General features: G+C 52.8%; 1 protein-coding gene across 1 annotated transcript in view; it reads left to right on the top strand.

The window, feature by feature from the left end:
* Positions 1-1,608: 1,608 nt before the first annotated feature.
* The window catches only part of LOC136628094 (prostaglandin reductase 2-like), a 107,334-nt gene continuing 91,671 nt past the window's right edge, over positions 1,609-17,271 (top strand). The window contains exons 1-2 of the mRNA XM_066603729.1: positions 1,609-1,748; positions 2,843-2,929. Of these exons, the coding sequence (XP_066459826.1) occupies positions 2,903-2,929 (27 nt within the window). The 5' untranslated portion in view covers positions 1,609-1,748; positions 2,843-2,902. The remainder of the gene's footprint in view (positions 1,749-2,842; positions 2,930-17,271) is intronic.

Raw genomic sequence — 17,271 nt, 5'->3', positions numbered from 1 at the left:
GCTCTCACATAGACTTGTCGCTGTCGGGAGTGCTCTCACATAGACTTGTCGCTGTCGGGAGTGCTCTCACATAGACTTGTCGCTGTCGGGAGTGCTCTCACATAGACTTGTCGCTGTCGGGAGTGCTCTCACATAGACTTGTCGCTGTCGGGAGTGCTCTCACATAGACTTGTCGCTGTCGGGAGTGCTCTCACATAGACTTGTCGCTGTGGGGTGTGCTGTCACATAGACTTGTCGCTGTGGGGTGTGCTGTCACATAGACTTGTCGCTGTGGGGGGTGCTGTCACATAGACTTGTCGCTGTTGGGGGTGCTGTCACATAGACTTGTCGCTGTGGGGGGTGCTGTCACATAGACTTGTCGCTGTGGGGGGTGCTGTCACATAGACTTGTCGCTGTGGGGGGTGCTGTCACATAGACTTGTCGCTGTGGGGGGTGCTGTCACATAGACTTGTCGCTGTGGGGGGTGCTGTCACATAGACTTGTCGCTGTGGGGGGTGCTGTCACATAGACTTGTCGCTGTGGGGGGTGCTGTCACATAGACTTGTCGCTGTGGGGGGTGCTGTCACATAGACTTGTCGCTGTGGGGGGTGCTGTCACATAGACTTGTCGCTGTGGGGGGTGCTGTCACATAGACTTGTCGCTGTGGGGGGTGCTGTCACATAGACTTGTCGCTGTCGGGGGTGCTGTCACATAGACTTGTCGCTGTCGGGGGTGCTGTCACATAGACTTGTCGCTGTGGGGGGTGCTGTCACATAGACTTGTCGCTGTGGGGGGTGCTGTCACATAGACTTCTTGCGGGGTTGAGGGGGACACTGGGGGGGTGCACTGTGGGGGGTTACACTGTGGAGGGGCATGTGTGTGGTGGGGGCACTGAGAGGGTGTACTGTTTGGGCACTGTGAGGGGGGGGCATGTGTGTGTAGGGCATGTTTGGTGCTCCTTTCACTTTCAATAGCAGAGGATCGCGATCCTCTGCTATTGAAAGTACTGCTAGAGATCGCGATCTGCTCCTACTGCTGCGAGAGCTGTAGCAGGAGATTCCTTCATCTCCCCAGCATGTCCCCTCATTACTGGATACTGGGACACTGCTGTCACAGTGTCCAGTGATAAGGGGACATGCTGGGGAGATGAAGGAATCTCCTGCTACAGCAGTAACAGGACATCGCATTACTCTCCCTGCCCTCTCATTGCTTTGAATGGAGTCGGCCGGCTGACGGCTCCATTCAAAGCAATGAAGCGTGCGTCTCCATTATGACGCCGGTCCTCCAGTCATGTGACCAGTGTCATTGGGAGCGCGCACACTGGGGGGAGAGAGGCAGCAGTGCATCATGGGGACTACCCAGCGACGCCATCTTTAAAAAATCCTTCAGGCCAGCTTTATAAGGGGAAGAAAAGGAATAAAAAGGTGAGCAAAATATCGTTTTTTATGGGTAGAGCTGTGGTGTGTGATGCTTCTACTCTACAGGGCATTAATGGGAAAAAAATCAGTTTGGGCAGCGGGACAACCCCTTTAAGTACTAACTTGGCTGATCAGAAGTATCCTGTAATTAGGGAACATCCCTTGAAGGTGGATGGGATAACCATGTTCTGCCTCTTTATTACAGGGGAGCTGTTTAATGTGCTGTTACCTCGCCTGACCACGCTTGTCCAGTCAGACTGCATCTGGCAGAGGATCTGTTGGAGACTGATAGTCTGTTCCTGACCGGTGGATGGAGCCAGTGGTATCTGCACTTGTTCAGGTGGCGGATGGGTAAGTGAGAAATGTCTTGCCATTGCTTCTGCACCACATAAAGCTGACCATACATTTCGGACAGTCGTATGCCAAGCAAGCTCATTTGGCCAACGGCTATCCGTCTTGACCCCCCCCCCCCCCCCACTTTTACATAACCATTTGTGGCTCTGCCGACCGTGCTTGTGTTCTGGATGGGGAGAGGGCAATAAGCTTATTCCCCTGCAAACAAAAAAGGATTGGACGTGTTGAATTTCAGCTGCGTGAAAGGTTTCTTTGAAAACCGCCAATGCTGATCGCATGTTAGTAAATGGAGGGGCGCTATAGTTCTTTAAAAGTTCAGTTGCCAGGGCTTACACTTCTTTACAGGCAACCCGAGGAAGGTGCCAGGGACGTTGTATGCATGGGAGTTCTTCTTAAAGGCTATGTCTGCCTTTGTATACATTCTTTTCTAATTTCTTTAACACCACTACAATAAAAAAAATGGAAGCAGTAATCTTCTGCTGTTTTGTGTAGACAATGCTGATATGTATTATATTTAATATATATTTTTATTCTCCCCACAGTACAGAATGCAAGTACCCCCAATGTCGCTTTATTCTGCATTCCCTCCAATCTTGCTTCTTCATATTAAAGGGTTTTTCCTAATAATCAAATATTGGTGGCACTGGAAGGAGGGGGTGAGGTAATAGTAAAATGAATACTTCCCTCTCTGCTCACCGGCTGCTTCATGCCCCCTTTTCCCCATTGCCCTTATGGCCAGTCTGTTTTACATCAGCTGCAGCAGTCATTTGGTGGTTTACCAATGTGACTGTTAGAGCCAGTGTCAGACCCCAAAACAGAATGGATTGTCATTAGTGAACTCCCATGAACAGGCCCACTACTAGATTATGTGCCCTGTAGATGGGATGTCACTGGGGACAGATGACCCAGTGACGTGGAATCGAAACGCTTAAATGGTGGTTTGGGGGCAGTGGGGTTAATTGTTCAATAGAAAAACCTGTGGACAGTAGAAGAGAAGGCAGATGATATGAAGGCAGATGACCATAGGATCAGATCTAACACGTCTATATGATAATCTGTATATCTGCATTGTGTACATCTGTCTTTCTTAGGCCGGCGTCTCTGTCCCAGATATTGGATGAACCAAATAAAGACTCCGTTCTTACTCAAAGATGCTGTTTTTGCAGTATGGTCTCAAGGTAATCTCCAAACCTAATAGTTAATTGGAATAACTGAGGTTTTAAAGGGGTGTACAATTACCAAACGATAGCTCTGGAATTTGCAGGAATCTTTTCCCTCTTTCGGAATCACCATAAGGAAAGCTTTCAGGGTCTCTCAGGTAGATTGGTGCCTGCAGTGAGGGAGTTGACGGCCCGCAGGAAATGGGGGACAGGGCATTCGAAAAGGTCTTCTAGTATGATGGGGTGAACCCATCTGGGCCGGGAGCTTTCCCTGTCTGCGATTCTTTTAATGTAAGAGCTAGCTCTTCTGGTGAGATGGGAGTTTCTAGAGACTGAACTGCCTCTCAAGAGAGATGAGGCAGTCCTGAATTTAGAAGATAAAAATGGACTGTTGCTCTATGTCAAGAATGCTCCTTCTCTGACATGGGTGGTGATAAGTTATATAAGGACTGATAGTCTCAAAACACCTTTGCTATCTGGGGTATACAAATGGAGGTTACTTCCTGATGTGCAAGTGATATGTGGTATGTAGGAACGAGTCCTGTCCTTCCTCAGGGCGCTGGCGAGAGTGCGGCTGGGTTTGTTACCCAATTTGTAGAAGTGTCTCATACATTTTGTAAAACAGCCTTTAGCATGTGACATGGACAGTAAATGTACTTTGTCTTTTAATTGTGCTAACTCACATCCCGTCCCTGTATCTAGGGTTTGTTTATGAACTGCCTTTAGGCCTCATGTCCACGGGGAAAATCAGATCCCCTGCAGATTCTCCATGGAGAATCTGCAGCGGGTCCCTCCTGCCCCGCGGACATGAGCGCTGAAAATAAGAGTAAATGAGAATAAACTCACCTCCCATCCGCTCCGTTTCTTCTCTTCGCTGCGGCGTCATCTTCTGTGCGTCGCGGCCGGATCTTCTTTCTTCGGCTCGGCGGATGCGCATGATAACGTCGGTGACGTGCCCCGCGCATGCGCCGTCCCGAAGAAAAAAGATCCGGCCGCGACGGAGAGAAGATGGCGCCGCGCGAAGAGAAGAAACGGAGCGTGTGAGTAAATCCCGATTTTTGTCTCCCGCGGATCCGGACGGCTTCCATAGGCTTCAATAGAAGCCCGCGGGAGCCCCGCATGAAAATGGAGCATGGTCCAGATTTTTTCATGCTCCATTTTTAAAAAAATCCTTTTTATTGACCATCCGCGGGTATTTATCTACCCGCGGGTGGTCAATGCATCCCTATGGGGTGCGGATCCGCGGGCAGGATAAGAGTTAAAATCCGCTGCGGATTTTAATTCTTATTTTGCCCGTGGACATGAGCCCTTAAGGTCTGGAAATGGCTCAAGAGGTTTGAGTTGGGCCCCTTTGTCCTTTTTTTAATTCTATAATCAATACTAATGAGGGAACCGCGAATAACTCACTTATGGGCCTCCCAAACTGAAAGCAGGGCAGTTTCTGGGACGCAATATTGCTAAAATATTCTTCTAGGGCATCTTGTATCTCCTAGCAATCAATGGATCTTGTATGAGTGATTCATTAAGACGCCACTGCCACGTCCTATCGTGTAGTGAAGGGAGAGAAAGCGAGAAAGAGATAAGCATGGCTCTTTCGGGGTTTTCAGCACGCGGAGCTAATATTTCGGCACGAATTTTGCGTTCCGTTGTGATAAGTAAAATGCGCGCGTCTCCCTAAGGGCAAAGACTCTGCGGTTGGCGGCATAGAGATAGGGCGGTACTATGGGTCAACCGCCACAACGGCAAGGGGGTGCGGCAGTGGAGCTGTGAGGCTCGGCGAGCCAAGCCAGGTGAGGGTCAGCGTCACCCATAGCCACCTACGTTTTTGGTGGCTAACAGCGTGGTGGGCAATGCAGCGTTCGGGTTCCGGGTAAAAATGGCGCCTTGGCGACATGTGCAGAATGTAAGAGGCCTGTAATGATTTTCTCTGGTCGTCTGTATGTGCAAACTGTTTGGGTTAAATGGACGTCCACGGGAGTGCGGTAGGGAGATTGCAGTGTGTAACGGAACTATGTTGTGCTGTGATGGTTTGAGTTTTGTCGGTTTTGAATTCTTATCTAATTAGAGTAAAAGGCTGTGAAATGAGCGGTTAATTTGTTACAGAGCCCAGAGGGTCGGGTGTGGTAGGAAGCCTAGGCCACTAAGGTAAAAGTAGAGCGCGCCGGGCAGTAATCCGCCTAGTCGCGATGGTGGTATACGACTTTAGCTGTCACTCTACCCCCCAGTGGGTACCGGGTACTCATTGCACCGACCTCGGAAGGACAGAAGGCTGAGTCGACCCTGAGCCGGCTACCTGACATACACGGGGTTTGAACCCGCACATCTCAGGTCGTGAAGCGAGAGCTTAGCACTGCGTACTGCTGCCCTAATGCTCTGCGCCACACGAGGCTCACAATGTAACCAGGTGCCCGTTTACATCTATAATCCTGGTCCAGTGTCTAGCTTGGAAACGAGATGCCATATAGACAGGCGTGGAGGCTCTGGTACCCTGCCGTACCGCCTCTAGCTTGGATACAAGATGTGCTACGGTGTGGTGGGGCCTGGATGCTGTAGTGCTAAGTTGGGCCACCTCTTGCTTGGATTCAGAATGTGATACGGGTGGGCATGGAATCCCTAGTGCCCTGCTGGGACACCTCCAGCTTTCGTATAAGATGTGATACGGGGGTGGGAGAAGGGGAAGGTAGCTGCAGCAGCCTGTTTCACCGCCTTTAGCTTGGATACGAGATGTGATCCCGGGGGGCATGGATGCTCTAGTGCTAAGCAGGGCCACCTTTTGCTTGGATGCAAGATGTCATACGGGCTGGCATGGACTCTCTAGTGCCCTGTTGCTCCAGCTTTCATAGAAGATGGGATACGGTTGGGCACGGAGGCTCCAGTTCACTGTTGTACCACCTCTGACAGATGAGCCGTCATCAGCTCCCTTCCGACAATGCTTTCAGTTTTCAGGCCCCTGGGGTTCAGCTGCAGCGCCACCGGCCGCACTGTGTTCTCTTGCCAATTTGGAGCCGTTACCCCGGGCCCGGGCCTGTGGCTGCTTTGAGATGCCCATAATGAATCGCCTTGCGGGTGGTGCTACACTAACCGTAAAGCTACAGTGTCAGTCAATCGCAGCGCTTGCTTAGTGACGCACACTAAGGAGCTGGTGGAATAAGATGATCGGCAGGTGACAAAGCCACTGTTTTTCCAATGGCAATCTCCTAACGGTTAATTTCGGTTGGCTCTTTCGGGGTTTTCAGCACGCGGAGCTAATATTTCGGCACGAATTTTGCGTTCCGTTGTGATAAGTAAAATGCGCGCGTCTCCCTAAGGGCAAAGACTCTGCGGTTGGCGGCATAGAGATAGCGCTCAGGTTTACAGTCACGATTGGGCGGTATTATGGGTCAACCGCCACAACGGCAAGGGGGTGCGGCAGTGGAGCTGTGAGGCTCGGCGAGCCAAGCCAGGTGAGGGTCAGCGTCACCCATAGCCAACTACGTTTTTGGTGGCTAACAGCGTGGTGGGCAATGCAGCGTTCGGGTTCCGGGTAAAAATGGCGCCTTGGCGACATGTGCAGAATGTAAGAGGCCTGTAAAGATTTTCTCTGGTCTTCTGTATGTGCAAACTGTTTGGGTTAAATGGACGTCCACGGGAGTGCGGTAGGGAGATTGCAGTGTGTAACGGAACTATGTTGTGCTGTGATGGTTTGAGTTTTGTCGGTTTTGAATTCTTCTCTAATTAGAGTAAAAGGCTGTGAAATGAGCGGTTAATTTGTTACAGAGCCCAGAGGGTCGGGTGTGGTAGGAAGCCTAGGCCACTAAGGTAAAAGTAGAGCGCGCCGGGCAGTAATCCGCCTAGTCGCGATGGTGGTATACGACTTTAGCTGTCACTCTACCCCCCAGTGGGTACCGGGTACTCATTGCACCGACCTCGGAAGGACAGAAGGCTGAGTCGACCCTGAGCCGGCTACCTGACGTACACGGGGTTTGAACCCGCACATCTCAGGTCGTGAAGCGAGAGCTTAGCACTGCGTACTGCTGCCCTAATGCTCTGCGCCACACGAGGCTCACAATGTAACCAGGTGCCTGTTTACATCTATAATCCTGGTCCAGTGTCTAGCTTGGAAACGAGATGGCATATAGACAGGCGTGGAGGCTCTGGTACCCTGCCGTACCGCCTCTAGCTTGGATACAAGATGTGCTACGGTGTGGTGGGGCCTGGATGCTGTAGTGCTAAGTTGGGCCACCTCTTGCTTGGATTCAGAATGTGATACGGGCGGGCATGGAATCCCTAGTGCCCTGCTGGGACACCTCCAGCTTTCGTATAAGATGTGATACGGGGGTGGGAGAAGGGGAAGGTAGCTGCAGCAGCCTGTTTCACCGCCTTTAGCTTGGATACGAGATGTGATCCCGGGGGGCATGGATGCTCTAGTGCTAAGCAGGGCCACCTTTTGCTTGGATGCAAGATGTCATACGGGCTGGCATGGACTCTCTAGTGCCCTGTTGCTTCAGCTTTCATAGAAGATGGGATACGGTTGGGCACGGAGGCTCCAGTTCACTGTTGTACAACCTCTGACAGATGAGCCGTCATCAGCTCCCTTCCGACAATGCTTTCAGTTTTCAGGCCCCTGGGGTTCAGCTGCAGAGCCACCGGCCGCACTGTGTTCTAATGCCAATTTGGAGCCGTTACCCCGGGCCCGGGCCTGTGGCTGCTTTGAGATGCCCATAATGAATCGCCTTGCGGGTGGTGCTACACTAACCGTAAAGCTACAGTGTCAGTCAATCGCAGCGCTTGCTTAGTGACGCACGCTAAGGAGCTGGTGGAATAAGCAGATAGGCAGGTGACAAAGCCACTGTTTTTCCAATGGCAATCTCCTAACGGTTAATTTCGGTTGGCTCTTTCGGGGTTTTCAGCACGCGGAGCTAATATTTCGGCACGAATTTTGCGTTCCGTTGTGATAAGTAAAATGCACGCGTCTCCCTAAGGGCAAAGACTCTGCGGTTGGCGGCATAAAGATAGCGCTCAGGTTTACAGTCACGATTGGGCGGTATTATGGGTCAACCGCCACAACGGCAAGGGGGTGCGGCAGTGGAGCTGTGAGGCTCGGCGAGCCAAGCCAGGTGAGGGTCAGCGTCACCCATAGCCACCTACGTTTTTGGTGGCTAACAGCGTGGTGGGCAATGCAGCGTTCGGGTTCCAGGTAAAAATGGCGCCTTGGCGACATGTGCAGAATGTAAGAGGCCTGTAATGATTTTCTCTGGTCTTCTGTATGTGCAAACTGTTTGGGTTAAATGGACGTCCACGGGAGTGCGGTAGGGAGATTGCAGTGTGTAACGGAACTATGTTGTGCTGTGATGGTTTGAGTTTTGTCGGTTTTGAATTCTTCTCTAATTAGAGTAAAAGGCTGTGAAATGAGCGGTTAATTTGTTACAGAGCCCAGAGGGTCGGGTGTGGTAGGAAGCCTAGGCCACTAAGGTAAAAGTAGAGCGCGCCGGGCAGTAATCCGCCTAGTCGCGATGGTGGTATACGACTTTAGCTGTCACTCTACCCCCCAGTGGGTACTGGGTACTCATTGCACCGACCTCGGAAGGACAGAAGGCGTGGAGCCGTTACCCCGGGCCTGTGGCTGCTTTGAGATGCCCATAATGAATCGCCTTGCTGGTGGTGCTACACTAACCGTAAAGCTACAGTGTCAGTCAATCGCAGCGCTTGCTTAGTGACGCACGCTAAGGAGCTGGTGGAATAAGCAGATAGGCAGGTGACAAAGCCACTGTTTTTCCAATGGCAATCTCCTAACGGTTAATTTCGGTTGGCTCTTTCGGGGTTTTCAGCACGCGGAGCTAATATTTCGGCACGAATTTTGCGTTCCGTTGTGATAAGTAAAATGCGCGCGTCTCCCTAAGGGCAAAGACTCTGCGGTTGGCGGCATAGAGATAGGGCGGTACTATGGGTCAACCGCCACAACGGCAAGGGGGTGCGGCAGTGGAGCTGTGAGGCTCGGCGAGCCAAGCCAGGTGAGGGTCAGCGTCACCCATAGCCACCTACGTTTTTGGTGGCTAACAGCGTGGTGGGCAATGCAGCGTTCGGGTTCCGGGTAAAAATGGCGCCTTGGCGACATGTGCAGAATGTAAGAGGCCTGTAATGATTTTCTCTGGTCTTCTGTATGTGCAAACTGTTTGGGTTAAATGGACGTCCACGGGAGTGCGGTAGGGAGATTGCAGTGTGTAACGGAACTATGTTGTGCTGTGATGGTTTGAGTTTTGTCGGTTTTGAATTCTTCTCTAATTAGAGTAAAAGGCTGTGAAATGAGCGGTTAATTTGTTACAGAGCCCAGAAGGTCGGGTGTGGTAGGAAGCCTAGGCCACTAAGGTAAAAGTAGAGCGCGCCGGGCAGTAATCCGCCTAGTCGCGATGGTGGTATACGACTTTAGCTGTCACTCTACCCCCCAGTGGGTACCGGGTACTCATTGCACCGACCTCGGAAGGACAGAAGGCTGAGTCGACCCTGAGCCGGCTACCTGACGTACACGGGGTTTGAACCCGCACATCTCAGGTCGTGAAGCGAGAGCTTAGCACTGCGTACTGCTGCCCTAATGCTCTGCGCCACACGAGGCTCACAATGTAACCAGGTGCCCGTTTACATCTATAATCCTGGTCCAGTGTCTAGCTTGGAAACGAGATGGCATATAGACAGGCGTGGAGGCTCTGGTACCCTGCCGTACCGCCTCTAGCTTGGATACAAGATGTGCTACGGTGTGGTGGGGCCTGGATGCTGTAGTGCTAAGTTGGGCCACCTCTTGCTTGGATTCAGAATGTGATACGGGCGGGCATGGAATCCCTAGTGCCCTGCTGGGACACCTCCAGCTTTCGTATAAGATGTGATACGGGGGTGGGAGAAGGGGAAGGTAGCTGCAGCAGCCTGTTTCACCGCCTTTAGCTTGGATACGAGATGTGATCCCGGGGGGCATGGATGCTCTAGTGCTAAGCAGGGCCACCTTTTGCTTGGATGCAAGATGTCATACGGGCTGGCATGGACTCTCTAGTGCCCTGTTGCTCCAGCTTTCATAGAAGATGGGATACGGTTGGGCACGGAGGCTCCAGTTCACTGTTGTACCACCTCTGACAGATGAGCCGTCATCAGCTCCCTTCCGACAATGCTTTCAGTTTTCAGGCCCCTGGGGTTCAGCTGCAGCGCCACCGGCCGCACTGTGTTCTACTGCCAATTTGGAGCCGTTACCCCGGGCCCGGGCCTGTGGCTGCTTTGAGATGCCCATAATGAATCGCCTTGCGGGTGGTGCTACACTAACCGTAAAGCTACAGTGTCAGTCAATCGCAGCGCTTGCTTAGTGACGCACACTAAGGAGCTGGTGGAATAAGATGATCGGCAGGTGACAAAGCCACTGTTTTTCCAATGGCAATCTCCTAACGGTTAATTTCGGTTGGCTCTTTCGGGGTTTTCAGCACGCGGAGCTAATATTTCGGCACGAATTTTGCGTTCCGTTGTGATAAGTAAAATGCGCGCGTCTCCCTAAGGGCAAAGACTCTGCGGTTGGCGGCATAGAGATAGGGCGGTACTATGGGTCAACCGCCACAACGGCAAGGGGGTGCGGCAGTGGAGCTGTGAGGCCCGGCGAGCCAAGCCAGGTGAGGGTCAGCGTCACCCATAGCCACCTACGTTTTTGGTGGCTAACAGCGTGGTGGGCAATGCAGCGTTCGGGTTCCGGGTAAAAATGGCGCCTTGGCGACATGTGCAGAATGTAAGAGCCCTGTAATGATTTTCTCTGGTCTTCTGTATGTGCAAACTGTTTGGGTTAAATGGACGTCCACGGGAGTGCGGTAGGGAGATTGCAGTGTGTAACGGAACTATGTTGTGCTGTGATGGTTTGAGTTTTGTCGGTTTTGAATTCTTCTCTAATTAGAGTAAAAGGCTGTGAAATGAGCGGTTAATTTGTTACAGAGCCCAGAGGGTCGGGTGTGGTAGGAAGCCTAGGCCACTAAGGTAAAAGTAGAGCGCGCCGGGCAGTAATCCGCCTAGTCGCGATGGTGGTATACGACTTTAGCTGTCACTCTACCCCCCAGTGGGTACCGGGTACTCATTGCACCGACCTCGGAAGGACAGAAGGCTGAGTCGACCCTGAGCCGGCTACCTGACGTACACGGGGTTTGAACCCGCACATCTCAGGTCGTGAAGCGAGAGCTTAGCACTGCGTACTGCTGCCCTAATGCTCTGCGCCACACGAGGCTCACAATGTAACCAGGTGCCTGTTTACATCTATAAATCCTGGTCCAGTGTCTAGCTTGGAAACGAGATGGCATATAGACAGGCGTGGAGGCTCTGGTACCCTGCCGTACCGCCTCTAGCTTGGATACAAGATGTGCTACGGTGTGGTGGGGCCTGGATGCTGTAGTGCTAAGTTGGGCCACCTCTTGCTTGGATTCAGAATGTGATACGGGCGGGCATGGAATCCCTAGTGCCCTGCTGGGACACCTCCAGCTTTCGTATAAGATGTGATACGGGGGTGGGAGAAGGGGAAGGTAGCTGCAGCAGCCTGTTTCACCGCCTTTAGCTTGGATACGAGATGTGATCCCGGGGGGCATGGATGCTCTAGTGCTAAGCAGGGCCACCTTTTGCTTGGATGCAAGATGTCATACGGGCTGGCATGGACTCTCTAGTGCCCTGTTGCTCCAGCTTTCATAGAAGATGGGATACGGTTGGGCACGGAGGCTCCAGTTCACTGTTGTACCACCTCTGACAGATGAGCCGTCATCAGCTCCCTTCCGACAATGCTTTCAGTTTTCAGGCCCCTGGGGTTCAGCTGCAGCGCCACCGGCCGCACTGTGTTCTACTGCCAATTTGGAGCCGTTACCCCGGGCCCGGGCCTGTGGCTGCTTTGAGATGCCCATAATGAATCGCCTTGCGGGTGGTGCTACACTAACCGTAAAGCTACAGTGTCAGTCAATCGCAGCGCTTGCTTAGTGACGCACGCTAAGGAGCTGGTGGAATAAGCAGATAGGCAGGTGACAAAGCCACTGTTTTTCCAATGGCAATCTCCTAACGGTTAATTTCGGTTGGCTCTTTCGGGGTTTTCAGCACGCGGAGCTAATATTTCGGCACGAATTTTGCGTTCCGTTGTGATAAGTAAAATGCGCGCGTCTCCCTAAGGGCAAAGACTCTGCGGTTGGCGGCATAGAGATAGGGCGGTACTATGGGTCAACCGCCACAACGGCAAGGGGGTGCGGCAGTGGAGCTGTGAGGCCCGGCGAGCCAAGCCAGGTGAGGGTCAGCGTCACCCATAGCCACCTACGTTTTTGGTGGCTAACAGCGTGGTGGGCAATGCAGCGTTCGGGTTCCGGGTAAAAATGGCGCCTTGGCGACATGTGCAGAATGTAAGAGCCCTGTAATGATTTTCTCTGGTCTTCTGTATGTGCAAACTGTTTGGGTTAAATGGACGTCCACGGGAGTGCGGTAGGGAGATTGCAGTGTGTAACGGAACTATGTTGTGCTGTGATGGTTTGAGTTTTGTCGGTTTTGAATTCTTCTCTAATTAGAGTAAAAGGCTGTGAAATGAGCGGTTAATTTGTTACAGAGCCCAGAGGGTCGGGTGTGGTAGGAAGCCTAGGCCACTAAGGTAAAAGTAGAGCGCGCCGGGCAGTAATCCGCCTAGTCGCGATGGTGGTATACGACTTTAGCTGTCACTCTACCCCCCAGTGGGTACCGGGTACTCATTGCACCGACCTCGGAAGGACAGAAGGCTGAGTCGACCCTGAGCCGGCTACCTGACGTACACGGGGTTTGAACCCGCACATCTCAGGTCGTGAAGCGAGAGCTTAGCACTGCGTACTGCTGCCCTAATGCTCTGCGCCACACGAGGCTCACAATGTAACCAGGTGCCTGTTTACATCTATAAATCCTGGTCCAGTGTCTAGCTTGGAAACGAGATGGCATATAGACAGGCGTGGAGGCTCTGGTACCCTGCCGTACCGCCTCTAGCTTGGATACAAGATGTGCTACGGTGTGGTGGGGCCTGGATGCTGTAGTGCTAAGTTGGGCCACCTCTTGCTTGGATTCAGAATGTGATACGGGCGGGCATGGAATCCCTAGTGCCCTGCTGGGACACCTCCAGCTTTCGTATAAGATGTGATACGGGGGTGGGAGAAGGGGAAGGTAGCTGCAGCAGCCTGTTTCACCGCCTTTAGCTTGGATACGAGATGTGATCCCGGGGGGCATGGATGCTCTAGTGCTAAGCAGGGCCACCTTTTGCTTGGATGCAAGATGTCATACGGGCTGGCATGGACTCTCTAGTGCCCTGTTGCTCCAGCTTTCATAGAAGATGGGATACGGTTGGGCACGGAGGCTCCAGTTCACTGTTGTACCACCTCTGACAGATGAGCCGTCATCAGCTCCCTTCCGACAATGCTTTCAGTTTTCAGGCCCCTGGGGTTCAGCTGCAGCGCCACCGGCCGCACTGTGTTCTACTGCCAATTTGGAGCCGTTACCCCGGGCCCGGGCCTGTGGCTGCTTTGAGATGCCCATAATGAATCGCCTTGCGGGTGGTGCTACACTAACCGTAAAGCTACAGTGTCAGTCAATCGCAGCGCTTGCTTAGTGACGCACGCTAAGGAGCTGGTGGAATAAGCAGATAGGCAGGTGACAAAGCCACTGTTTTTCCAATGGCAATCTCCTAACGGTTAATTTCGGTTGGCTCTTTCGGGGTTTTCAGCACGCGGAGCTAATATTTCGGCACGAATTTTGCGTTCCGTTGTGATAAGTAAAATGCGCGCGTCTCCCTAAGGGCAAAGACTCTGCGGTTGGCGGCATAGAGATAGGGCGGTACTATGGGTCAACCGCCACAACGGCAAGGGGGTGCGGCAGTGGAGCTGTGAGGCCCGGCGAGCCAAGCCAGGTGAGGGTCAGCGTCACCCATAGCCACCTACGTTTTTGGTGGCTAACAGCGTGGTGGGCAATGCAGCGTTCGGGTTCCGGGTAAAAATGGCGCCTTGGCGACATGTGCAGAATGTAAGAGCCCTGTAATGATTTTCTCTGGTCTTCTGTATGTGCAAACTGTTTGGGTTAAATGGACGTCCACGGGAGTGCGGTAGGGAGATTGCAGTGTGTAACGGAACTATGTTGTGCTGTGATGGTTTGAGTTTTGTCGGTTTTGAATTCTTCTCTAATTAGAGTAAAAGGCTGTGAAATGAGCGGTTAATTTGTTACAGAGCCCAGAAGGTCGGGTGTGGTAGGAAGCCTAGGCCACTAAGGTAAAAGTAGAGCGCGCCGGGCAGTAATCCGCCTAGTCGCGATGGTGGTATACGACTTTAGCTGTCACTCTACCCCCCAGTGGGTACCGGGTACTCATTGCACCGACCTCGGAAGGACAGAAGGCTGAGTCGACCCTGAGCCGGCTACCTGACGTACACGGGGTTTGAACCCGCACATCTCAGGTCGTGAAGCGAGAGCTTAGCACTGCGTACTGCTGCCCTAATGCTCTGCGCCACACGAGGCTCACAATGTAACCAGGTGCCCGTTTACATCTATAATCCTGGTCCAGTGTCTAGCTTGGAAACGAGATGGCATATAGACAGGCGTGGAGGCTCTGGTACCCTGCCGTACCGCCTCTAGCTTGGATACAAGATGTGCTACGGTGTGGTGGGGCCTGGATGCTGTAGTGCTAAGTTGGGCCACCTCTTGCTTGGATTCAGAATGTGATACGGGCGGGCATGGAATCCCTAGTGCCCTGCTGGGACACCTCCAGCTTTCGTATAAGATGTGATACGGGGGTGGGAGAAGGGGAAGGTAGCTGCAGCAGCCTGTTTCACCGCCTTTAGCTTGGATACGAGATGTGATCCCGGGGGGCATGGATGCTCTAGTGCTAAGCAGGGCCACCTTTTGCTTGGATGCAAGATGTCATACGGGCTGGCATGGACTCTCTAGTGCCCTGTTGCTCCAGCTTTCATAGAAGATGGGATACGGTTGGGCACGGAGGCTCCAGTTCACTGTTGTACCACCTCTGACAGATGAGCCGTCATCAGCTCCCTTCCGACAATGCTTTCAGTTTTCAGGCCCCTGGGGTTCAGCTGCAGCGCCACCGGCCGCACTGTGTTCTAATGCCAATTTGGAGCCGTTACCCCGGGCCCGGGCCTGTGGCTGCTTTGAGATGCCCATAATGAATCGCCTTGCGGGTGGTGCTACACTAACCGTAAAGCTACAGTGTCAGTCAATCGCAGCGCTTGCTTAGTGACGCACGCTAAGGAGCTGGTGGAATAAGCAGATAGGCAGGTGACAAAGCCACTGTTTTTCCAATGGCAATCTCCTAACGGTTAATTTCGGTTGGCTCTTTCGGGGTTTTCAGCACGCGGAGCTAATATTTCGGCACGAATTTTGCGTTCCGTTGTGATAAGTAAAATGCACGCGTCTCCCTAAGGGCAAAGACTCTGCGGTTGGCGGCATAGAGATAGCGCTCAGGTTTACAGTCACGATTGGGCGGTATTATGGGTCAACCGCCACAACGGCAAGGGGGTGCGGCAGTGGAGCTGTGAGGCTCGGCGAGCCAAGCCAGGTGAGGGTCAGCGTCACCCATAGCCACCTACGTTTTTGGTGGCTAACAGCGTGGTGGGCAATGCAGCGTTCGGGTTCCGGGTAAAAATGGCGCCTTGGCGACATGTGCAGAATGTAAGAGGCCTGTAATGATTTTCTCTGGTCTTCTGTATGTGCAAACTGTTTGGGTTAAATGGACGTCCACGGGAGTGCGGTAGGGAGATTGCAGTGTGTAACGGAACTATGTTGTGCTGTGATGGTTTGAGTTTTGTCGGTTTTGAATTCTTCTCTAATTAGAGTAAAAGGCTGTGAAATGAGCGGTTAATTTGTTACAGAGCCCAGAGGGTCGGGTGTGGTAGGAAGCCTAGGCCACTAAGGTAAAAGTAGAGCGCGCCGGGCAGTAATCCGCCTAGTCGCGATGGTGGTATACGACTTTAGCTGTCACTCTACCCCCCAGTGGGTACCGGGTACTCATTGCACCGACCTCGGAAGGACAGAAGGCTGAGTCGACCCTGAGCCGGCTACCTGACGTACACGGGGTTTGAACCCGCACATCTCAGGTCGTGAAGCGAGAGCTTAGCACTGCGTACTGCTGCCCTAATGCTCTGCGCCACACGAGGCTCACAATGTAACCAGGTGCCTGTTTACATCTATAAATCCTGGTCCAGTGTCTAGCTTGGAAACGAGATGGCATATAGACAGGCGTGGAGGCTCTGGTACCCTGCCGTACCGCCTCTAGCTTGGATACAAGATGTGCTACGGTGTGGTGGGGCCTGGATGCTGTAGTGCTAAGTTGGGCCACCTCTTGCTTGGATTCAGAATGTGATACGGGCGGGCATGGAATCCCTAGTGCCCTGCTGGGACACCTCCAGCTTTCGTATAAGATGTGATACGGGGGTGGGAGAAGGGGAAGGTAGCTGCAGCAGCCTGTTTCACCGCCTTTAGCTTGGATACGAGATGTGATCCCGGGGGGCATGGATGCTCTAGTGCTAAGCAGGGCCACCTTTTGCTTGGATGCAAGATGTCATACGGGCTGGCATGGACTCTCTAGTGCCCTGTTGCTCCAGCTTTCATAGAAGATGGGATACGGTTGGGCACGGAGGCTCCAGTTCACTGTTGTACCACCTCTGACAGATGAGCCGTCATCAGCTCCCTTCCGACAATGCTTTCAGTTTTCAGGCCCCTGGGGTTCAGCTGCAGCGCCACCGGCCGCACTGTGTTCTACTGCCAATTTGGAGCCGTTACCCCGGGCCCGGGCCTGTGGCTGCTTTGAGATGCCCATAATGAATCGCCTTGCGGGTGGTGCTACACTAACCGTAAAGCTACAGTGTCAGTCAATCGCAGCGCTTGCTTAGTGACGCACGCTAAGGAGCTGGTGGAATAAGCAGATAGGCAGGTGACAAAGCCACTGTTTTTCCAATGGCAATCTCCTAACGGTTAATTTCGGTTGGCTCTTTCGGGGTTTTCAGCACGCGGAGCTAATATTTCGGCACGAATTTTGCGTTCCGTTGTGATAAGTAAAATGCGCGCGTCTCCCTAAGGGCAAAGACTCTGCGGTTGGCGGCATAGAGATAGGGCGGTACTATGGGTCAACCGCCACAACGGCAAGGGGGTGCGGCAGTGGAGCTGTGAGGCCCGGCGAGCCAAGCCAGGTGAGGGTCAGCGTCACCCATAGCCACCTACGTTTTTGGTGGCTAACAGCGTGGTGGGCAATGCAGCGTTCGGGTTCCGGGTAAAAATGGCGCCTTGGCGACATGTGCAGAATGTAAGAGCCCTGTAATGATTTTCTCTGGTCTTCTGTATGTGCAAACTGTTTGGGTTAAATGGACGTCCACGGGAGTGCGGTAGGG

This window comes from Eleutherodactylus coqui, chromosome 1, assembly GCF_035609145.1.
Source record: "Eleutherodactylus coqui strain aEleCoq1 chromosome 1, aEleCoq1.hap1, whole genome shotgun sequence".
Classification (NCBI taxonomy): domain Eukaryota; kingdom Metazoa; phylum Chordata; class Amphibia; order Anura; family Eleutherodactylidae; genus Eleutherodactylus; species Eleutherodactylus coqui.
Note: the sequence above shows the minus strand (reverse complement) of the source record. Positions and strands in the feature narration are given on the sequence as shown.